This window comes from Bos taurus, chromosome 1, assembly GCF_002263795.3.
Source record: "Bos taurus isolate L1 Dominette 01449 registration number 42190680 breed Hereford chromosome 1, ARS-UCD2.0, whole genome shotgun sequence".
NCBI lineage: Eukaryota > Metazoa > Chordata > Mammalia > Artiodactyla > Bovidae > Bos > Bos taurus.
Genome location: NC_037328.1, coordinates 96,396,046 through 96,419,789, shown reverse-complemented (window position 1 = coordinate 96,419,789; position 23,744 = coordinate 96,396,046). Strand labels below are relative to the sequence as shown.

General features: G+C 43.1%; 1 protein-coding gene across 9 annotated transcripts in view; it reads right to left on the bottom strand.

Annotated features, from left to right (window-relative positions):
* TNIK (TRAF2 and NCK interacting kinase) overlaps window positions 1-23,744 on the bottom strand; it is a 407,483-nt gene that overhangs the window by 9,609 nt on the left and 374,130 nt on the right. For 4 of the 9 annotated variants that reach the window (XM_059888605.1, XM_059888608.1, XM_059888620.1 and 1 more), the window contains 7 exons: window positions 22,112-22,241; window positions 13,836-14,000; window positions 10,295-10,406; window positions 9,994-10,080; window positions 9,317-9,487; window positions 8,469-8,612; window positions 4,557-4,691 (listed from right to left, as the gene is read on the bottom strand). In XM_059888605.1, coding sequence (XP_059744588.1) covers window positions 4,557-4,691; window positions 8,469-8,612; window positions 9,317-9,487; window positions 9,994-10,080; window positions 10,295-10,406; window positions 13,836-14,000; window positions 22,112-22,241 — 944 coding nt within the window. The remainder of the gene's footprint in view (window positions 1-4,556; window positions 4,692-8,468; window positions 8,613-9,316; window positions 9,488-9,993; window positions 10,081-10,294; window positions 10,407-13,835; window positions 14,001-22,111; window positions 22,242-23,744) is intronic. The other 5 variants (XM_002684922.6, XM_003585674.5, XM_003585673.5 and 2 more) reach the window with 2 other exon arrangements.

The following is a 23,744-nucleotide window of genomic DNA, read 5'->3' as shown; positions in this document are numbered from 1 at the left end:
AGAAACATTATGAGTTAAGTTTATTAATTTATTCCAGCTTCTGTGTTGATAAATGGTTCCCGGTGCCTCAGTGGTAAAGAACCTGAGAACCCGCCTGCCAATGCAGGAGATGCAAGAGACGAGGATTTGATACGTAGGTCTGGAGGATCCGCTGAAGATGGAAATGGCAACCCCCTCCAGTATTCTTGTCTGGAGAATCCCATGGACAGAGGAGCCTGGTGGGCTACAGTCCATGGGGTCACAAAGAGTCAGACACAGCTGAGCAGGCACGCACGCACACACACACATCACTCTATGTCACCCTAATTGAGGGTAGTGCTCTGGTGTGGGATGTTCTTGAAAGTGAAAGTCGCTCAGTTGTGTCCGAGTCTCTGCTTCCCCATGGACTATACAGACCACAGAATTCTCCAGGCCAGAATACTGGAGTGGGTAGCCTTTCCCTTCTCCAGGGGGATCTTCCCAACCCAGGGATTGAACCCAGGTCTCCTGCACTGTAGCTCTCCAGTGTGGGATATTCTTACAGGTATGGATTTAACTTCCTTTAGTGAACTTGTCTGCAGAATACCTGGGGCCTTTTGTTTCCTGCTGAAAGCTCTATCTAAAGATGTAACTGGTTAGGACTGTCTCTCACCACCAAGTCTAGATGTGAATTACTTATTTTAAGAAGAATCTGTATAAAAATCCTTCATGTTTCCTTACCTGGCTTTTATGTTCACTCACATGTAAGCAGCTGAGAGCTGGTATGGCAAGATGGCAGAAGAATCAACAAATGGGTAGAGATAGAATGTCTGCCGTTTGCTTATTATTCAAACTTGGATTCCAGTTATTGGAAATTTAAAAGGGACTAGTGCCCTTAACAAGAGACCCCAGAGAGATACCGTTCCCTTCCTACTATGTGAGGCTGTAATAAAAAAGACAGCTTTCTATGACCCAGAAAGCAGGCCCTCACCAGACACTGAATCTGACAGCACTTTGATCTTGAGCTTTTCAGTCTCTGGAGCTTTGAGAAATAAACTCCTGTTGTTCATATACCACCCAGCCTGTCATATTCTGTTATAGCATCTTGAACAGCCTAAGACAATACACATGGAGTTGCTTTAATTCTTTACTGGTCGCACAGAGTGGTATGTGGGATATTAGTTTCCCAACCAGGGATGGGACCTGTGCCCCTTGCACTGGAAGGTGGATTCTTTTTTAATATATTTAATATTAATTAATTATTTAAATTAATTTAATAATTATTATTTAATTATAAATAAATTATTAATTTAATAATTTTTAATAAATTTATTTTTAATTGAAGGATAATTGCTTACAGAATTCTGTTTTCTGAAATATCAACATGAATCAGCCATAGGTATATATATGTCCCCTCCCTCTCAAACCTCCCTCCTATGTCCCTCCCCATCCCACCCCTCTAGGTGGATACAGAGCCCCTGTTTGAGTTCCTTGAATCATACAGCAAATTCCCATTGGCTATCTATTTTACATATGGTAATATAAGTTTCCGCATTACTCTCTCCATACATGTCACCCTCTCCTTCTTCCCCTGCCCACTGTGTCCATAAATCTGTTCTCTATGTCTGTTTCTCCATTGCTGTGGAAGGTGAATTCTTAACCACTGGACTGCCAGGGAAGTCCCAGCAATTGTTTTACTTTATCTTTTATAAAATGTTTGAACACTCAGAGTATTCTGTATCCTAAAGAAATTAGCCCAGGATAACTGCTACGGTTTTTCCAGTGGTCATGTATGGATGTGAGAGTTGGACTGTGAAGAAAGCTGAGAGCTGAAGAATTGATGCTTCTGAAGTGTGGTGTTGGAGAAGACTCTTGAGAGTACCACGGACTGCAAGGAGATCCAACCAGTCCATTCTAAAGGAGATCAGCCCTGGGTGTTCATTGGAAGGACTGATGCTAAAGCTGAAACTCCAGTACTTTGGCCACCTGATGCAAAGAGCTGACTCATTGGAAAAAACCCTGATGCTGGGAGGGATTGGGGGCAGGAGGAGAAGGGGACAACAGAGGATGAGATGGCTGGATGGCATCACTGACTCGATGGACATGAGTCTGAGTGAACTCCGGGAGTTGGTGACGGACAGGGAGGCCTGGCGTGCTGCAATTCATGGGGTCACAAAGAGTTGGACATGACTGAGTGACTGAACTGAACTGAACTGACCAAATTTTTGCTCTCTGAATTCTTTTTCTATAGCATACCTCTGCATATCCTGTCTTTAATGTACTTTCAACAACTTCTTCTGTAATTCACTTCCATATTTCTCAATGACATGCTAATAATGTTATTTTTTTTCATTTGTGGATATTATCTGATATTAGCTACTGACTCTGGAGCATGGAAAGGATCTTGTCTCTTATCACCACCTCCTCTCTCTAGTTCTCTGTCTCTCAAATGTACCCATTTCTTCTTCCCTCACACCTCCAACACAGTTATAGTTACAATTTTTGGTTAAGTCAATATCTTGTGTTAAAATCATTACCATTCATAGAGGAGACATGTGGTATACCCTTATTATAATTCCTTTCTTGTTTTCCCCAATGTTTTCCACTTCCTATTTTTTATACATCTATCTCTAAGCACATGGAAACTTGCTGTTAGTGTTATAAATGCCTTTAATACAGTCAAATATGACAGGTAATTTATTAGTAACATTTTTTTTCTTGGAGGTACCTCTTCCTGAACCCTCCATTGTCCCACTCTGGACTAATTTCTCTCTCTCTCTCTCTATCTCTCTCTCCACACACACACACACAAACTGGTTTTGTTTCTCTGGAGAACCCTGGCTAATACAGATGGGTTATAAATTACTAAGTGAAAAAAAATGTTTCCTTTAGAACTTTGAAGGCCTTGCTCCGTTGTCTTCTAATCTTCCAGCATTGCTATAAGTCCCAGGCCATCTAATTCTGGGTCTATTATATATAAACTGTTTATTTACTTATTATTTATTTATGGTTGCATGGTGCAGCTTGTGGGATCTTAGTTCCCTGACCAGAGGTCAAAACTAGACCTTTGGCAGTGAGAGGGTGGGGCCCCAACCACCAGACCACCAGGGAATTATTTACCTGTAATTTGAAAGCTTTAAGAGCCTTCTCACTTCCTGGGTACTGAAATCTCATGTTGCTGTGTCTTCTTGTAAGTCTTTTTTCATTCATTTTTCAGTATTTCATTCATTTTCATATACTGGGTACTCAGTGCATCTTTTTATTTGGAGATTTTTGAGGTCTTTTCTTGTATTTTTTCTTTGGTGCCTTCTTCTCCTTCCATTTCTTAATTTCTCTTTTTCCTAAAACTCATGTAACTTAGATTTTGAACCACTTGGATTGAATCTTTTTGTTTTCTTACCCATCCTCTCCTTTTTCTTCCTTTCTTCCATTCTCCTTTTTCATTCCATTTTCTAGGACATTTCTCATCTTTATCTTCCAAACCTTTTATTATACTTTTTATTCCTGCCTATATATTTTAATTTCCAAGGTGTTTTCCTTGTTCTCTGAATGACATTTTCCAACCTTGTTTCATCTTTTTTTTTTTTAAACCCTATTCTTCTTTTATGGAAATGGTATTTCTAATCTCCCTGAAGTTATTATAGTTTCTTAAAAAAATTTTTTTTTGTTCCACTCTTCATTATCCTTGTTTCCTCTGAAGTCCCTTCTTTCTAAGTTTCCTTCCTATGAGTGGATTTCCCCACTCATATACACTCATAGTGTATGCTATTGTGGGCTTATCAACTGATGGGCTTCACTTTTAAGGTGGTTAGATAGCATGCTCTTTTCACAATATGTCAAATATTAGTACCTGAACATCTTTTCTTTCTGGCCATTTAGCTAATCCAAAGACAATCGTTCAATCTCTTGCTTGCGGATACAAGCATGCCTGGCAACATTTGGGGAGCCACGCAGGATAAGGTGTGTGTGTGAATAATAATTCATTATTCCCCATAAAGAGACTGGCTGTGTCCACCTTTCATCTGCTGCAGTCAGGGAGGGTGGCTGCCTGACTGAGCTCTGTAGGATTTGCTGTTCAGAAGCTTTCCAACAATCCTCCCATTTTTAGTCCCACCCTCACCTCCACCTCAAATACACTGGGGGCCTCAGGTCCTAGACCTTTCAGGTCCTAGGCCTTTCTGAGTTCTGTCGAGTGACTGGGTTGATTTTGATGACTTTCCTCAGAGCAGACTTAGAATTCAGCATTTACTGATCAGTTAGGTCTATTCCAAGTCATCTAACTACTCTTGTTCAATTTTTTGACATCTCTTGTTATCTGGTTTGTCTTCTCCTGGTCCCTTTGTCCTTGTGGGTTGATAGCATTTTTATTCCTTTATTGTCATTTTAATGGGACTTTGGGAGGAGTCTAGGACTTTATTCTGAATGCACTCTGAACTTCATTGATCTGACTTTTGGGGAAATAATGCAAGCATATTTAAGGTTCCAGCAGTGTCTTAAACTGGTCACAGATGCATCACCAGTATCTGATAGAAAAAAACTGAATGAAACTTAACTGAATAGTTTGGATTGAGCAAACAATTCCACATCTTGAGACTTACCAACTTTGTAATGTATACAGCCTTCCAAGTCTCCCACAGTGATCCAGCCTTGTTTCTTTTCTACTTCTGGGTCATTGTGTAGTATTCTGTTTCTTAACCATGAAAGATAGTAAACTCGTAACTTATTCTTCTTTCCTGTTAAAATAACAGAGCTTTAATTTCAAGGTCTGGAGACAGCTTTTTCTCTTAATCCTTCCCATCTCCATTTTATTTTTATTTACAATTGTGTGCATGTGTGAAGGCATAATAACCAGTGTCTCCAGCATCATCAAAGATCTGCATCTGCCAGAACTTATGATTAAAACAGCTTTAAGTGTTTTGGGCAAATAATCATTGTATAATTTGGCCACCTGATGCGAAGTGCCAGCTCATTGGAAAAGACCCTAATGCTGGGAAAGACTGAAGGCAAAAGGAGAAGGGGGCAGCAGAGGATGAGATGGTTAGACGGCATCACTGACTCAATGGACATGAATTTGAGCAAGCTCCAGGAGACAGTGGACGACAGAGGACTGGTGTGCAATAGTCCATGGGGTCACAAAGAATCAGACATGACTTAGTGACTAAAGAACAACAACAACTTTTTACCTTCTGGTAGCTTCTTTTTTTTTTTCCTTTCACATGAACTCTATTTTTGAATATTTATTTATTTATTAAATTAATTTTAATTTATTTGGCTGTGCCAGGTCTTTGGTGTGGGATCTAGTTACCCTGCCAGGGACTGAACCTGGGCCCCCTGCATTGGGAGCAGGAAGACTTAGGCACTGGACCACCAGCGAAGTTCCTGGTGGTCTCTTATTTGAGCAAGCTACTCTTATTCACTCCTCCCAATGCAAAGGGCAGTGTCTGCTCAGTAAGACCTAATTCTGTAACAGAAGAGTTGATCAGCATTCCAAAACATTCTAATCTAATTACACGAAGGAGTGTTGATGGACATTTTAGCATATTCCAGGTGTGACCGCCTTTTCCTCATCTTCTACCCAACACACCATATGTTAATGCAAAGCCTCTTACTCGCCGCCTCTCTTACTTTAAAGATGACAGCTGGTCGTAGTTTCATTTTACTAAACAGAAAAAGGCATTGCGTAAGGATATGAGAAACAAGTTCAGTGAAGGCAATCTGGGCTCAGAAAATAGCCCTGGAAGAATTTATGGTGCTGAGATCCCTGAAAGAAGTACCAAACAGAAATAAGAATGGACAAAAAGATGTGTACTTGTGCAAAAATGTACAAGTTCCCCTTGGGAAATGTTGGTAAAGTGATCCTGGAGTAAAGAATCCTTAGGATGACAAGAAAACACCTTAAATAAAAACATTGAGGTATATACAGGAGCTAAATTTAATCAACCATCCGAGATTATCTAAATACCAGATAAGAAACTGTCCTTTAGGGTGGCTTTTTCTAAGTGATCAGAAATTTACCCACTTCTTAGGTACTTACTTTTCCTTTGATTTCTTGTCAAAAAATATGTTTTGCAGATGTGATATATAACAGAGGAAGAGAATTCATTAAAGCACTGCACACTGGATTTGACAGAAGAATATATTTATTACTGAAATTAAGGGAACCACTGTGCAGTTATTATTCCTCTTTGCAGCCAAAGGCCTTGAGTATGCATTGATCACCATAGCCAGGATGGGCAGGAGGCTGGTGCCTTCTCTTCCTTGTGCCAACACAGATCAGAGGGCACTTCAAGAATCTTTGGCTTCTATTTTCATTTTCTTCTTTCCCTACCCATGTGCTTCATGATAGCAGGGAATACACTTTTAAAAACGATGCATCACATAATGAAGCTTGAACATGAATTTTCTGATATCATTTCCCCTTTTGGTAGGTGTCTGGCAGATGTATGGCTGTAAATTTGATTTGGAGGTGCAGCAATCAAGAACTCAATACCCAGAATAAAGGACTGTGTTAGTTCATTAGTCGTGTTCTACTCTTTGCAATCCCATGGACTGTAGCCCGCCAGGCTCCTCTGTCCAAGGGATTTTCCAGGCAAGAATACTGGAGTGGGTTGCCATTGCCTTCTCCAGGGGATCTTCCCAACCCAGGAATTAAACCTGGGTCTCCTGCATTGCAGGCAGATTCTTTACCATCTGTTGCTGCTGCTGCTGCTAAGTCACTTCAGTCGTGTCCGACTCTGTGCGACCCCACAGACAGTAGCCCACCAGGCTCCGCTGTCCCTGGGATTCTCCAGGCAAGAACACTGGAGTGGGTTGCCATTTCCTTCTCCAATGCATGAAAGTGAAAAGTGAAAGTGAAGTCGCTCAGTCGTGTCCGACTCTTAGAGACCCCATGGACTGCAGCCTACCAGGCTCCTCTGCCCATGAGATTTTCCAGGCAAGAGTACTGGAGTGGGTTGCCATTGCCTTCTCCTCTTTACCATCTGAGCCACTAGCAAAGCCCAAATAAAGGACTATATTGAATTAAATGATAATATAGGAAGAATTTACTTGGTTAACCTTTGCTTGGGGAGGATAAAAAGAGACGAAACTAAGCATTCAGTTGAAAGGTAAAAGACAGAGAGAACCGTGGCATCTCGTGAAGGCATCTTCTCAAAACAGAAGCACAGCTTAAGAGCTAAACCCTATTTGAGACTCAACCCAGGAGGAACCCAATGTGTCTCTCTGAGAAACAGAAGCTGGTTCTCCAGCTTGGCTGCACAGTGGAGACACATCAGTAGCCACCAAAGCCTCTGTGACCCGGGCCACATCCCAGACTCTGACCCACTAGTCTGGGGGCATCCTAGATCTCTTCAGGGGGTTCTAACGTGCAGGGGTACAGTTGGCTTCATACCGGAAGGGATGGGAGGGGGCAAGAGGGGCATTATTTATCAAATTCCTTCAAACACCATCTGTAAGGGAAAACTTTCAACAGACAGAGTCTTTCAGGTTACATTTTTAACCTGTGAGTAGTAAGGCCTTCACTATTGTCTCCATATTTTTTATTTATTTACTTGCCGCGTCGGGTTTTAGTCACATCATGCGGGATCTTTGGTTGTGGGGCACGGACTCTCTAGTTGCGGCATGTGGGCTCAGTACTTGCAGCACGTGGGCTCAGTACTTGCAGCACATGGGCTCAGTAGTTGTAGTGCGTGGGCTTAGTTGCTCCACAGCATATGGGATCTTAGTTCCCTGACCAGGGATTGAAACCTAAATTTCCTGCAATACAAGATGAATTCTTTTTTCTATTTGTTTTTCCACATTGATTAATTGTATTATTTGTATTAAAATATAGTTGATTTACAATCTTATATTGGCTTCAGGTGCACAGCATAGAGATTCAGTATTTTTACGGACTGTTCTACATTAATGCAGGATGAATTCTTTTTTTTTTTGCAAGATGAATTCTTAACCATTGGAGCACCAGGGAAGTCCCTGTCTCCATCTTTTTTAAGGCTCTTTTTGTGAACCAGAAAGCTGCAGAGTGTAGCAATAATGATTCCTATATTCAAATCTCCTCGCAGACGCAATCACCTATGGGCCAGCAGCACTCACTAAAGCATCCATGAACTATAAGCTAAAGCAGTTCTTACAAGAAAAGAGACCAGAGAAATTTCTGCTTACAAAATTTCTCACTCCCAGAAGCCTACATTTTTATATTCTCCTTCTGAGAACAGACAGTGGTGACTGGAGTGCAGACACCTTAAAAAGATCCTTGCTGAGTCCCAGTAGAGGTAAAGCCCCATAAGCACAGAGCTATCACGTCTCTGTCTGATTCAGATTTTGGGCAGAGGTGAGAGACTTCCCTTGGAAGGTCAGAATCTCCAGAGTTAGAAAATATGGGTGATGTCACTCGCTGCGCTGTCATAATTCACCATGCCACTTGCTGGTGGGACGAGCAGAGCTTACTATTCCTTCAGAAGTGAGGCGATCACCTTTCCCACCCGTGCAGACCTGGTCATCTCACAACATACCTGATATTGTCACGAGGACATTCAGTCCCTCGAGCACATCCATCTGCTGAAATCGCCTCCGGTTGATCAGATTATAAACTTTGCCTTGCCCACTTCGGTCCAAAAGCATCAGGCCATTTTCGGTTCCCACCAGGAGGTTTACACCTGCAAATTTATGAAGGGTCCCAAGACTGACTCTTACAGGCTTTATTCTTCTGTGTCTGGGGTCCCTGTAAAACCTAAGAGCTGTACCTTGTAAATATAAACTAGTGAGCAAGTAGGCATACCACAGTAGACAGTGTAGAAGTAGAAGCTCTGAGATAGTAATTAAATCACTGTTGCTCTAGTAATGAAATTACTTTTCTTTTATAAAGTGGAACCAGCATTCATTACATGAAGCTGCTCTACTGCCTAGAATAGTGTTCTTGAGAGGAGCCTGAGGCATGGCTGTAAAGCCAGCACAATCTGCCTTTATTCCTTTCCTGTGACACCCACCCTTTTCTTGGCTCTCTCGGTAAATCCCCATTGAGACTTCGCCAAGCTTCACCCCGCTCATATTCATGCAGTGGTTCCTGGTCCTCTCACCTTTCACATATGCTCACACTGTGGGCACATGGTAGGTGAGTACTGAGTGGGAGCTACATCTGTTGCTGGTTTCAGCCCATCCCTGTTGTGCGACAAGATCATTTTGGATCTCCTTCTGTTATCCTGAGTATATCAGTTCTTTCTAAATATAAAATTGCTCTTGATCTTTCTTGAGCCCAAGACAGTCCCAAGTCAGGACTCTAACACCCATGACTGAATCAACAGTCTTCTGATGGTAAGATTCCTCTTCAATCCATTAATGAATGTTACAAGCACCAACTTACCCCACAGAGCTGCACAAAGTATTTCTGAATTGAATCGCTTCTTATATTTTCTGATCTCCGGTGTGTCGCTATGAGGCCGAATGTTGGTTGGGTTTACATTTACCACTGAAATCTTTCTTGCTTCATTTAGTTTGGCCTGTTCTTGCCTAAGAAGTTCGCTAGTAAACAGAGCTTTGAGAAAAAGAATCAAAGAAATCAGTGGCATCTTGAAATATAAACCAATGGAGACATGGAGAAGGGGCTTCAAAACACTAGGATTTTTCCTTGTTTAGTGTGCTTTATAGTAAAGGCAAAGAAATGCTGAAACTATAAATATTTTACACTTTTTTTAGTAGAATCAAGTACAAGTCATTCATAAAAGCAGTATTTTATCTATTAGTAAAACAGGTTTATAGACACTACTTGAGCAGTTGGGGGAATTAATATTCATCTCATAAAATTAAATATACCATCCCCATCTCCTATAATATAGGCAGGAAAGATTACTTTTTGAAATGCCACATTATCCATCGACAAACTGGACTAAGGTGAGTCTGATGATTAGTGAGTTGCAGAATTCTAGAAAGCAAGACTCTCCTCTAAATCAGCCGGACTTTTGCAGTGGGAAGCACACACCTAGAACTCAACACAACTCAACACGCATTTATTAAGTATCTATGGCGTGCACAGCATTGTACCCAGAAACTGCTTTTGAGAAATAGGTGGTGAGTTTGGAGATCTCGGAGGAACAGCTTTTCCCAGGGCCCCTGGATACCTCTGGGTTCCTACCAGAATCAAAACAGAAAAGATGAAAAAAAAAAAAAACCAAAAAACCCAGAACTTTGAGGAATCCGATAAAAAAATTAAAAGTCTTCCTTTTAAGACAGGGCCTAAGCAGTTAATGGCTAAACTACTGAATGAAGAATTAATTTTTTTTATCAGGCCATATCAGAACGGAAAAGCAAGCTGTTTCTAAAATATCGGGGACTTCTAGCTTACCCGCAGCTGATGATTCCTCATCCTCTTCATCTTCATCAGTGGGAGATGTCTGGTATACCCTGGGGTCCACAAAGGGGGTGAAGGAGGCTTTGGTGCTGCTCCCCAGGCCATACTAGTCAATAAGCAAGAAGATTAAGAAGAGCAGATAGGTAAATACCACAGCAACCAACAACGCTAACAATACTCTGCTTGGGCTTTAAAATTAGTAAGTGAAAGTGAAAGTCGCTCAGTTGTGTCCAACTCTTTGTGACCCCATAAACTGTATAGTCCATAAAATTCTCCAGGCCAGAATACTGGAGTGGGTAGCCTTCACCTTCTCCAGGAGATCTTCTCAACCTAGAGATTGAACCCAGGTCTCCCACACTGCAGCCAGATTCTTTACCAGCTGAGCCAGAGGGGAAGCTTACTAGAGACTCTTCAAACTATCCAACTGTATACACCCTAACCACCAACTCAAAGTGTGTGCTTCTCTCTCTAGCTTTTCCTGGTATTGGTTCCTTACTAACCACTAGATCTTGGTAGGAGTTCGTGAATTATCAGACTGCAAGAGCTGCAGCGAGCAAATGACATTATGTGCCACATGTGGTACCTTACTATCTGGTAAGATAGCTGTGGAGACAGAAAGATTATCACTCTCTCGAAGTAAAAGCAACCTCCCACTGACTAAGTAGTCTTAAGAAAAGTAGACAAATTGGCAATGAGTTAAGTAAGCACGTGGACATAGCAGCACTTCATCCTGGACACTCGAGCCACTCGACTCCCTCCTGGCCCATTTGAGGCCTTTCATGCTGGCCTGGTGATGCAGGTGGACTGGTGTTGACTCAAGAAGCCTTAAAATCTGCAATTCAGAGACAATTTCTTCCAGGGAATAAAGATTTTTTTCCTTCTCATGATGGTTTCCTTAAAACAACTCATACTTATATGCTTTTTGCTCTATCTAGGGACCTCATGAAGATATGAGGCTTGCAGGCACCTTGACAGCCTACTTAAAAAATAAACTGAGGGGCCTGGACAGCACTGTTCAACTATGAAATCAGAACCAGACTAGGAAACACTAAACTTTCAAGGCTTCATGTCATGATATTCTACATTTGACTTTTGTCAAAGGAGTTTCAATAACCATCTCTTTGTTTTGTCTCTTATTGTCAAATCCTTTTAACATCACCAACAGATTTCCCTTTCTTGTGTGATTTGGAGTCTAGGAAGATGAATACTTTGAGAATGTATATATTTTTATTTTTCATAAACAAATCACTTCAATCTTATTTCATCTGTTGCTGCTGCTGCTGCTAAGCCACTTCGGTCGTGTCCGACTCTGTGCAACCCCATAGACGGCAACCCACCAGGCTCCCCCATCTCTGGGATTCTCCAGGCAAGAACACTGGAGTGGGTTGCTATTTCCTTCTCCAATGTGTGAAAGTGAAAAGTGAAAGTGAAGTCACTCAGTCGTGTCCGACTCTTAGCGACCCCATGGACTGCAGCCCACCAGGCTCCTCTAATTAATGTAAATATAAACCTCAAACATGAACACAAGAAACATCTTTTGGGGGGATAAATGTCTTTAAGTTTTCATTTTTTAAAAAGGTTTTATGTAAAAATAAAACCTGTATCCCAAAACCCCTAAACACATGAAGAGAAAACCACAAAAGCCCAATCTGATTCAAGATTTCCCCTTCATGTTATGAATCCAAACCATTTCATCCTTCACAAGGTAGGATTCCCCCTCCCAAACAGAGCACTTTCACAGACATCCTCTCCTTCAATCTTTAGAAGTCTGTGAAGGAGGTGTGGCAAGTACCAACATTCCCACTTAGAGCTGGGGAAGCAGCAGAATTTTAAGCAGAGTCCAACCACACAGAATCCTCCCTGGTACCCAAAGAGGTATTCAGATAGGAAAAACCTGTCCACGGTGCATGAAGCTGTAATATTAATAGAATGCTCTGTGTTCTTTTCCCTGCAACAAATAAAGTTCATCTGCTCTATAACTTTCGAATCCAAATGGTGCATTATAAAAACTCAGCGTTTGGACAACATCAAAAACAGCAGTGCATATGCTATATAAATACATGTAGAGTCTATGGAGAAGGAAATAGCAACCCATTCCAGTACTCTTGCCTGGAAAATCCCATGGACGGAGGAGCCTGGTAGGCTGCAGTCCATGGGGTCGCTAGGAGTCGGACACGACTGAGCAACTTCACTTTCAGTTTTCACTTTCATGCCTTGGAGAAGGAAATGGCAACCCATTCCAGTGTTCATGCCTGGAGAATCCCAGGAACGGGGGAGCCTGGTGGGCTACCGTCTCTGGGGTCACAAGAGTCGGACATGACTTAAGTGACTTAGCAGCAGCAGCAGCAGAGTCTATGGTGATTCACAGGACTATTCATTCGTGAAACATGACCAAGCAGCATGACCTCATCCAACCTGCTCGGTCAAGGACATGCACAAGCACTGCCTAACAGTCTGCTTTTATTTTGGCTTTTTTCCCAGACTCCTTTCTGTGGAGGAAAGATAATATCCCATTTCTCCCTTTCTTGAGCGATTTAGAGTTTAGGAAGATGAACACTTTGAGAATGTATCTACTTTTCATAAACAAATAATTTCAACCTTATTTCATCTAAGTCAAATTTAGTTTGACTAAGTTAATGTAAATATGAACCTCAGTTATTGGCCTTGGAATCTCTACAGGCTGAAGTTTTCATCCCTAGCCTAAGAGATATGCTTAGTCTCTCAGTCATGTCTGACTCTTTGCGACCCTATGGACTGCAGCCCTCCACGTTCCTCTGTCCACGGGGTTTCCCCAGGCAAGAGTACTGGAGTGGGTTGCCATGTCCTCCTCCAGGGGATCTTCCCAACCCAAGGATCGAACCCAGGTCTTCTGCATTGCAGTAGATTCTTTACCAGCTGAGCCACCAGGGACGCTCAAGAATATTGGAGTCAATAGCCTATCCCTTCTTCAGGGGACCTTCCTGACCCAGGAATCAAACTGGGGTCTCCTCCATTGCAGGTGGATTCTTTACCAGCTGAGAGACTGAGGTCCCAGTTCTGGTCCCAGGTCTGTCACAAACCAGCTGTGTGCCTTGGGCAAGGTACTTAACCTCTCTGAGCCTCAGTATTCTCATCTGTAAAAACAGGTATTGGTTGAGCTGCTACCTGTGAACTTTTCACTGCTCTGCTTCTAACACTGCCTCCACTTGAGTATATGCATAAGTAGTTATGTGTGCTCAGTCGCTCAGTTATGTCCAAATGTTTGAGACCCCATGGTCTGTAGCCTGCCAAGCTCCTCTGTCTATGGAGATTCTCTAGGCAAGAATACTGGAGTAGGTAGCCATTCCCTTCTCCAGGGCATCTTCCCGACCCAGGAATCGAACCTGGGTCTCCTGCATTTGCAGGTGGATTCTTTGTCATTGGGCCACCTGGGAAGCCTGCAGAACCCAACCAAATAGGTTTCTGGGAGCTTGTCAAAACCTCCTTCTTGAGGAGACCGGGGTCTCAGAATCTCCAAATGAGAACAGAGCTGTTGTGGCTCCTACCCAGCACCTACTTCAGTCCCGGCGTCCATTTCCTGGGGGTGGGTGGAGACGCGCCCCAGGCCCTCGGTGGGGGTCCCCGCAGGGGAATGGCTCTGCTGTACCAGGTCCGGGAGGTTGATGTGGCCGGCAAAGCCATTGCTGTCACTGTGGCCAGGTCGCTTCTTCTCTCCCGACGGCTGGGGGGCGCACAACACACAAAGAGTGACATCATCCCTCACACAGCACAGGCACAGTGGCCTGTAAACCGTCCCACTGGGGTGTGGGAAGACACTCAGGTTTCAGTTTCATGTAAGAGAAAGGTTAAGGTTGCTACTATTTAGTACACGGACTGACCCTAGGGCATTATACTCCTGCACGAGGGGCAGTCAGGGGGCACATATGATGTGGGGGTGCCCTGTGGGAAGATAATAATGCCACAGGTGAACTGCGGAGCAGGGCTGGGCGGGGACCACACATGATGTTCCTCTTCTGCAGTGTGTCTGTGTGCATACCAGATCACATCACGAGGTTACAATGACATAAATAAAAAACAATAACCTGACCTAAAACATCTCTGAAGAGAAGCAGTAGTCTGAGATAACATTAATAATCCATGCCTAGGATACTCTAGAAAATGCAGAGATGATTCCCAACTCACAGGGTTCTTGGTCAGCTGTGAGGTCAAACCAATGATTAACTAATCATAGCTGATGGGAGTTACAAAGAAAATAAGGAAGCAATCTAAAGATAATTTGAAAATAAGGCTTTACATCCACTATCACTAATGTTGAATCTCTCAGTAAGCAACTATGGTGCCTTGTGCCAGGAACTGGTTAAAAAAAAAAAAAAAAAAAAGAAATCAACTCTCAGATGTAGAAAACAAACTTATGGTTACCAGGGGAAATGATGGGGGAGGGATAATTGAGAGACTGAGAATGACATTTACACATGACTTTATATAGAATACATAACAAATAATGACCTACTGCATAGCACAGGTAACTCTACTCAATACTCTGTAATGGCCTAAATGGGAAGAGAATCTGAAGAAAAAAAGAGTGGATATATTTATATGTATAACTGATTCACTTTGCTACACAAAGCGTTGTGAAACTAACACAACATAGTAAATCAACTATACTCCAATACAACTTTTCCAAAAAATGAAGTCATCATGACCAGCCCTGCATCTGAAGTACTGTTTATAGCATCCATTCCCCCCCACACAAGTATTATTTCATTTATTAACTGTAGTTCAGAGATGTTAAATAAGCAGTCCAAGATCACACAGCCCAAGATGATGAAGGCAGCAGAGCCTGGCCATGTGTCTGCTTTGGCTGGATGCCCCTCCAGCTTTGGACTGGGCAAGCTGGGGTCCTTCTGCCTGCACCAGTCAGGCCCTTGAGGAATCTGTGCTCCAATTAAAGTCTTCCTCAAAGGTCTGGGAACGAGGGAGTGACTCTGGGTCACTAAGTTATCAGCTGGGTCAGTCCTGGCAGGGGCCCAAACTTCCCCACTAAGACCTGGGAGATCCCTCCCATTTCCAGTTAGGTCCTTGTACCACTCCCCACTGTCCCCTCCACCCACCAGCCTACCCGTCTCCTCTCTCCCCCTTCCCAGGACAGCTGAGAAAGACTGTGCTGACTCAGCATAAATGCAGTCACGAAGGGAAGGGTGGCCTGTAATTTCCCCTTTTCAATGTCCTTTAAAGGTACTTTATAATATATATACTATGTTAGTGCCAAAGGACAAATGCATGATTTGCAAATAAATAAATGCACTGTATTATGTGGCATTCCCTGGATGTCTTACTGACAGGGCTGCATAACTTAACAGGTTGGAAATCATTGCCCTGGAGGGCAAAGCCTCCTCCCAAAAATTTTAGAAAAGCAACACAGAGTTGCAAGAAAATTCTGCTCCCAGAAAGCCAGTGGCCACACTGTAGTCCTGTCCAGGACTGTACTTTCTAACTTAACATTTATGTGGCTGGCTCACCGAGGTTTCTTATAGGAGACCTAATTTGAGTAATGATTCCCTTCTTTGACTTTTCTTTTTCTCATTCATTTGACTGACATTTCTGAATATCCACTAAGTGTGGAGCATTTTGCTGAACATGAAGGACTCGATGAGGAGCACGGCAGGTACCCTCCCTGCCTTGTTTGGGCCTGGCGTGGGCAAGGGTTGGTGCTCCTTCTTTCCGGAGCCTGTCCTGGTTTTGCAATTAAAGCTCTGCACCTGCCTCTGGCTGAAGTGAAAGGAGGCCCTTTTGGGGGAAGACGAAAGACTCCCAAGTTCCTGAAGGGGTGCATGTAATTGATGTCGCCAGGAAGCTTGAGAAATAGCTGGAAAGCCTTAGTGTCCTCCGTGTCTCTTGGCACAGTGTTCCTGGCCCATGACTGATCAGGAGAGGGGCATTTGCTGGACTCATTTTGTCACAGTGCTCATCTGAACATCTCATCTGTTAAATGACATTTAAGGGGTTCAGTTCTAATTTACTTTATCGTCTCCTATTTTATGTGTCCTGGGCAGCTCCTCCGTCCTGCCACCTTCTGTTGGAATGCTGAAAAGCTTTTCACAGTTTTCCGCACAACTTCCGAGTAGCATAAATCATGCACTGTCTCTTTAGAGTTTTGTGGTCTCTCTTGGATCAGCAGCGTTCCGTCTCAAGCCAAAACTCAATGTAGACATACTAGTTATAAAAGAAAGACTGGAAGAGTCTCACAGGGGAAATGGTGCAGACACTGAGAAGCCTGAAGGAATTCAGCAATGACCCCTGAATCTTCCCACTCTGAGTCATCACCCTTTTGTGCATTCAACCAGCACCCTCTTAGAATTAAACACCTTCTGTGTGCCATGCATTCTGCTGGGAACATGAAGATAAATGACCAGCAGCTCTGTCCTTTATGATTTCATTAAAAGAGTCCTAACTAACTCTTCATGTGCTCACTAGTGCCATGGGGTGGGCACTGGAGTGTTCTGAGTATCCGTATATGCCGGGTACTGTGCTAAACACTTTAGGTCCATATCCTTACAGTACCACCAGGAGCTAGTTTCCATAATCTCTTTTACAGATGGAAAAACTTCAGTGTAAAGAATTCAATTAACTTGCCCTGAGTGACATGGGCTGTAAGTGGTGAAATCCAGGTGTTATGGCAGAGCCTGGGTGCTCTGGCCACTGCTGTCCTGGGTGGCTCTGCTCTTGGCCACAGCTGATCGAATGGACCAGGACACCTGAGCTAACTACAACCAGACTCCCATTGGAATTTCCAGTTAGTCTGAGAGATACCAGTCAGTCTCTGTTGGGCATCTGAACTGGGATGTGGTGAACACCTTGCAGTGTTGGTGGGGGGTGTGGTAGGGAGAGGTCAGAGCACAAGGTTGCAGAAGAGAAACCTGGTATGTGGAGAGAGAGAACAAGGGAGAAAGTGGAGGGACAGAGATAAGGATAAAAAGAGCCAGGCGGCAAGAGGGCCGGAGACCAGCCCGTGAGAAGCTGCCTGAGCTCCTCATCCCTTTGCAGTTTCTGATTCTAACTCTACTCAGGGTCCCAACTCATTCTCTGCTTTTGATTCCTTCTAGGAAATACCTCTGAATCCTTATTCCCCAATCTTTGATACCTGCTCAGCCTTTATTTTCCTTTTTTAAATTTACTTTATAAATTTGGCTGTGCCTGGTCTTAGTTGTAGCACTCGGGATTTTCGCTGTGGTGTGCAAACTCTTACTTGGGGCACATGGGATCTAGTTCCCTACCCAGGGATCAAACCTGGACCCCCTGCACTGGGAGTGCAGAGTCTTAGCTACTGGACCCGCAGGGAAGTCCCCTGCCTTGTTTTCTTGAGCTGTTGTAAGTGGATTCTTTTTTTTTTTTTCCTATTACTTACAACCCAAACAGTTTCATGGGTAAGCCAGTATCCTGGTTCAGGGCATGAACAGACCTTGGAGAGATACCAGCTGGGTAATGAGGAAGGTGCTGTGGACAGAGGCCCATGAAGAGGCTTCTAGGAGGAAGGGAAGCTGAGCCAGGCCCCAGGGGTCTTTGGGGTGAAGAGTGGGCTGTGAATAAGAATAGCTCTTTCAGCAGATGCTCCGCCGTGGACAAAATGGCAGATGATACATGGTGTGGTGGTGTTCTAGAGAGTGAGTAAAGAAAGGTCCTATGGGGTCGTAGGCGAGGGAAAGGTAGACCAGCAAGGCAGCAGTGTGTGCTACAAGGGGGATTTGTGTCTCCGACAGGACCATGGACAGGGGAGCCAGTGCATTCCTATAGAACCATTTCATCCACTCCTATGAGAAGGATGAGCTGAGTGATTCTCTTAAAAAAAAATTATTTTTGAACTCGCTGGGTCTTCTGTGCTGTGCAGCGTTTTTTCTAGTTACAGAGAGCGGGGCCTACTCTCTAGTTGAGATATGCAGGCTTCTCATTGTAGTGGCTTCTCTTGTTGCAGAGCATGGGCTCTACAGCGTCTGGGCTCAGTAGTTTCAGCTCAAGGGCTCTAGAGCATAGACTCAGTAGTTGTGGCACACGGGCTTAGTTGCTCTGTGGCATGTGGGATCTTCCCAGACCAGGGATCGAACCTGTGCCCCCTGCATTGACAGGTGGATTCTTAACCACTAGACCACTAGGGAAGTCTGAGTTGAGTGATTCTCCTTGACGTTCATCTTATGGAACTGAACCATTAACAGTTTCTACTTTCTTATTCTCTTGGTCACACTTTAATTTGTATTTATCTTTTTAATACACACATTTTAAATGGATTCCAACTCAGGTTGTTATTTTAAAAGCCTGTGTTTGGAAAGCGTAGAATTTAGAAATCTAGAGGACAAAAAAATTATAGGGTCCTCAATAGATCAAACTTATATACAACACTGGTGAACACAATTTTCAAGGTGACTGGCTGCGGTCGTAGTGTTGGAATGCTTTAAATATTACGGAGCCATTTGATTGGTGACTGAGCTCAAAATGTGGCTCCAAATAACCATGTCAAGGTATTGACTTTGTCCTAAAGGTTCCAGCAAATCTGAAACCACATTAGAAATTGGAGTCCTTTAATTTGGAGTCAGAGAGTAACTCATTCCAGAACATTTCCCCTTATGTTTTCCCTGGTGACGGGGTCTAGTGAGAAAAGCCCTCTACACTTCCACTGAAATTATCCATTTACCACGCAAGGAGATTTATATGCCAGCACGACACAATGTCAACTTCAGCAGCCAAGTCCATTTTTCATTCCAGGCTTCCGTGAAAGGGCTCTTTAAAGTCTACTTGAAATATTCAGCAAGGCCATAAAATGAAATTCTAGAAATCTGCTTTGCGAACTAGTCTTCCAGTTATAGCTTTACTGCTCATCATTATTTCAAAGGCCTTATTCATCCTAAAACTACGGTTCCTTTCTTTCTTACAAAAATGAGATGCCCTTTGCCTTTTTGGAGAGTAAAGCTTGTGGTTAGTGTTTTCTAATCAATCCTGGCTAAAGAACGGGAATGACAGATGATATGTGTTTATGTTTCAGAAAGGAAGAGTGGGAAGTGATAGCAAGTAAAAGTAGAGCCTGATGCTGTGGAGAAACTGAAGTAAAATAGGTAACATTTATTGGATGCTTCTAGGCAATTAGCTTGACTTCACATTCCAGGATGTCTGGCTCTAGGTCAGTGATCACACCATCGTGATTATCTGGGTCGTGAAGTTCTTTTTTGTACAGTTCTTCTGTGCATTCTTGCCACCTCTTCTTAATATCTTCTGCTTCTGTTAGGTCTATACCATTTCTGTCCTTTATCGAGCCCATCTTTGCATGAAACGCTCCCTTGGTATCTCTAATTTTCTTGAAGAGATCTCTAGTTTTTCCCATTCTGTTGTTTTCTTCTATTTCTTTGCATTGATCGCTGAGGAAGGCTTTCTTATCTCTCCTTGCTATTCTTTGGAACTCTGCATTCAGATGCTTATATCTTTCCCTTTCTCCTTTGCTTTTCGCTTCTCTTCTTTTCACAGCTATTTGTAAGGCTTCCTCAGACAGCCATTTTGCTTTTTTGCATTTCTTTTCCATGGGGAGGAACGATGATGCTGTGAAAGTGCTGCATTCAATATGCCAGCAAATTTGGAAAACTCAGCAGTGGCCACAGGTCAAAGGTTAGTTTTCATTCCAATCCCAAAGAAAGGCAATGCCAAAGAATGCTCAAACTACCACACAATTGCACTCATCTCACACGCTAGTAAAGTAATGCTCAAAATTCTCCAAGCCAGGCTTCAGCAATATGTGAACCGTGAACCTCCTGATGTTCAAGCTGGTTTTAGAAAAGGCAGAGGAACCAGAGATCAAATTGCCAACATCCATTGGATCATTGAAAAAGCAAGACAGTTCCAGAAAAACATCTATTTCTGCTTTATTGACTATGCCAAAGCCTTTGACTGTGTGGATCACAAGAAACTGTGGAAAATTCTGAAAGAGATGGGAATACCAGACCACCTGACCTGCCTCTTGAGAAACCTTTATGCAGGTCAGGAAGCAACAGTTAGAACGGGACATGGAACAACAGACTGGTTCCAAATAGGAAAAGGAGTACGTCAAGGCTGTATATTGTCACCCTGCTTATTTAACTTATATGCAGAGTACATCATGAGAAACGCTGGTCTGGAAGAAGCACAAGCTGGAATCAAGATTGCTGGGAGAAATATCAATAACCTCAGATATGCAGATGACACCACCCTTATGGCAGAAAGTGAAGAGGAACTAAAAAGCCTCTTGATGAGAGTGACAGAGGAGAGTGACAAAGTTGGCTTAAAGCTCAACATTCAGAAAACGAAGATCATGGCATCTGGTCCCATCACTTCATGGCAAATAGATGGGGAAACAATGGAAACAGTGGCTGACTTTATTTTTTTGGGCTCCCAAATCACTGCAGATGGTGACTGCAGCCATGAAATTAAAAAACGCTTACTCCTTGGAAGGAAAGTTGTGACCAACCTAGACAGCATAATGAAAAGCAGAGATATTACTTTGCCAACAAAGGTCTGTCTAGTTAAGGCTATGGTTTTTCCTGTGGTTATGTATGGATGTGAGAGTTGGACTGTGAAGAAAACTGAGCACCGAAGAAGTGATGCTTTTGAACTGTGGTGTTGGAGAAGACTCTTGAGAGTCCCTTGGACTGCAAGGAGATCCAACCAGTCCGTTCTAAAGGAGATCAGTCCTGGGTGTTCATTGGGAGGACTGATGCTGAAGCTAAAACTCCAATACTTTGGCCACCTCATGCGAAGAGTTGACTCCTTGGAAAAGACCCTGATGCTGGGAGGGATTGGGGGGAGGAGGAGAAGGGGACACCAGAGGATGAGATGGCTGGATGGCATCACCAACTTGATGGACATGAGTTTGAGTGAACTCCCAGAGCTGGTGATGGACAGGGAGGCCTGGCGTGCTGTGATTCACAGGGTCGCAAAGAGTCGGACACGACTGAGCGACTGAACTGAGGCAATTAGCTCATTGAATCCTCCCAGTCATCTTGTGAGTCATTTAGTATTATTTACGAAATTTTATAGATGACAAAACGGCTGCAGGGAGAGGTCAAGTAACTTTGCACAGCGTCACCAGCCACTAATTTCCTTCTAAGAAAAGACCTGCTGATAAACTCACACAGTGATGATGGAGTGAAAAATGAGAAAAGATGGATCCTAACATGTCCAGGCCTTTCTGGTCAGCACAGATACAATGGGGAAGCACTGCACGCTGGAGGGGCAGGTGAAAGGAAATGTGTGACCCCTGCCCCTCCAAAATAACGCTCCTAGAGTTTAAAAAAGCAAAATTACTCAAAATGATAAGGTGCTTTTTTTTTTTTAACGTACATCTGGTTATTTCTTTGTTCTTTCACCAGGACAGCTTAACAGTCTTTTAACTTCATTTAACTGGATAAGATGATATCACCATTTTTGGAACCAGAGAGCATTTTCTACATAAAATGCACAAAGATAAAACCTGGAGTGGGATGAAGGAGGCACAGCAAGGCCACTGATGCTATCTGAATAACCATTCGTTTCTGTTTTCCTGTGCTAGGAAACATCTGGGTTTCCAAATGCTATATTCGAATTTGCATGGCTTCCACTGAAGAATCTGGACTAATGTGATTAAGTCACACTGCAAAAGCTCGGAAGGATGTGGGAAAGAAGGTGGACAATTAAAATCACTCAACCATTTAGAAACATGGGCCCTTCTCCCTCCCCCACCCTTCATTCCGTAAAATACATGCTGTAAGCATCCTCTGTGAAAGCTCTAATATAAAAACAAATTAAGAAATACACTTCTATACAGTTTTTATACCAACTTACTTCTCTTATCATCAAGGTTCCTTCTCTTGAAATACTGCTGCCGAAAGTATCTGCATGAGAGGTCTCCAGCGCGTGTGTGCCGACCATTCCCACATTGTACTGTTCAGCGCTCCCGGGGGCTCCTGTGGGTCTGAAATAGGAAGGAACAGTATTCATGACAGTGTATGTTTGAGAGTCCCTTGGACAGCAAGGAGATCAAACCAGTCAATCTTAAAGGAAATCAACCCTGAATATTCATTGGAAGGACTGATGCTGAAGCTCTAATGCTTTGGCTACCTGATGTGAAGAGCCAACTCATTGGAAAAGACCTTGATGCTGGGAAAGATTGAAGGCAGGAGGAGAAGGGGATGACAGAGGATGAGGTGGCTGGATGGCATCACTGACTCAATGGACATGAGTTTGAGCAAACTCCAGGAGATGGTGAAGGACAGGAAAGCCTAGTGTGCTGTGGTTCCTGGGGTCGCAAAGAGTCGGACATGATTTAGCAACTGAACAAACAAATGCTTGGGGAACATCTGTTTCCTGTCCACAGTAATATATTTTATTGTAGTAAAGTAGATATAACATAAAATTTAAGTGTACAGATCAGTGGCCTCAAGTACATTCCACTTTAATCTTTAATACTGCAAGGATGCTTGAACTGGGGTCCCACTTCCAGTGTCCCTTGTCTTCTTCCTAATGGTCCTCCTCTCTGCCTGTTAGCCAGCGTAAGCAACTGGGCTCTGCAAGATCTCCCAGTCCTCCCTACTCCTCTCTGACCAGCGGACACCCTAAATTTTGTACATGCTGTCTCCTCTGCCTGGAAAGCTCTCTTCTACCCCACTTGGCTGGTTCCCTATCATCCATCTGATTTCGTCTTAACCGATATTTTCCCAGAGAAGACGTCTCTCACCAGCCATCCACATCTTATCCCACCAGCTCCTCTTCTTGCTCTGCATCCTTTTACTTTAATAGTCCTCATCACGATTTGCAATTCTAGATCTTTCTGACTCTTCCAGTTTTCTTTTTTCTCATTAGAAAAGATGCTTGTGAGGGCAGAATTCTTGACTTTTTGCTCATCCCTAAATACCCAGTATCCAGGACAGAACTTAGCACAGCATAGGAGTATAAAAATAATCATTTGATAAATAGGATTTACACTGTTTTATAGAGAATAAATATCTATGAAGAGCATTCTGGTGTACAAGGCATCCATTAACGAGGCTGTTTAACTCAAGAACATCCAGTACTTTAAAAAATCTCTGTAATTACCTTACACTGTGGTATATTTATTTCAGTTTTTTTTCTTGCTCTTCTATTTAAGATACAGTGGAAGAAGGGAATTGGATCTTGACATATGCTCTGAGAGCAGACACGGATGCTTGCTGTGGTCCCTGGCACAGACCAAAGCACTGTGGGAAACCGAGGACCAGACAGGTGATGTGGGCACCTGCAGGACTTCAGTTTTCAATGCTGGACCTATTGTGACCCTACTGTGCAGCTAACTCTCTTTTATACTGAGGCTGAATTCTGAATTAAATACATCTAGATATGGGTTAGAATTAATGTGTTTGGGAAGAAATTTCAAAGAAGTATTTTTAATATTTCACTCCCAGGAAGGAGCTATTAATAGTGTTACAGAGATACGGAAAAA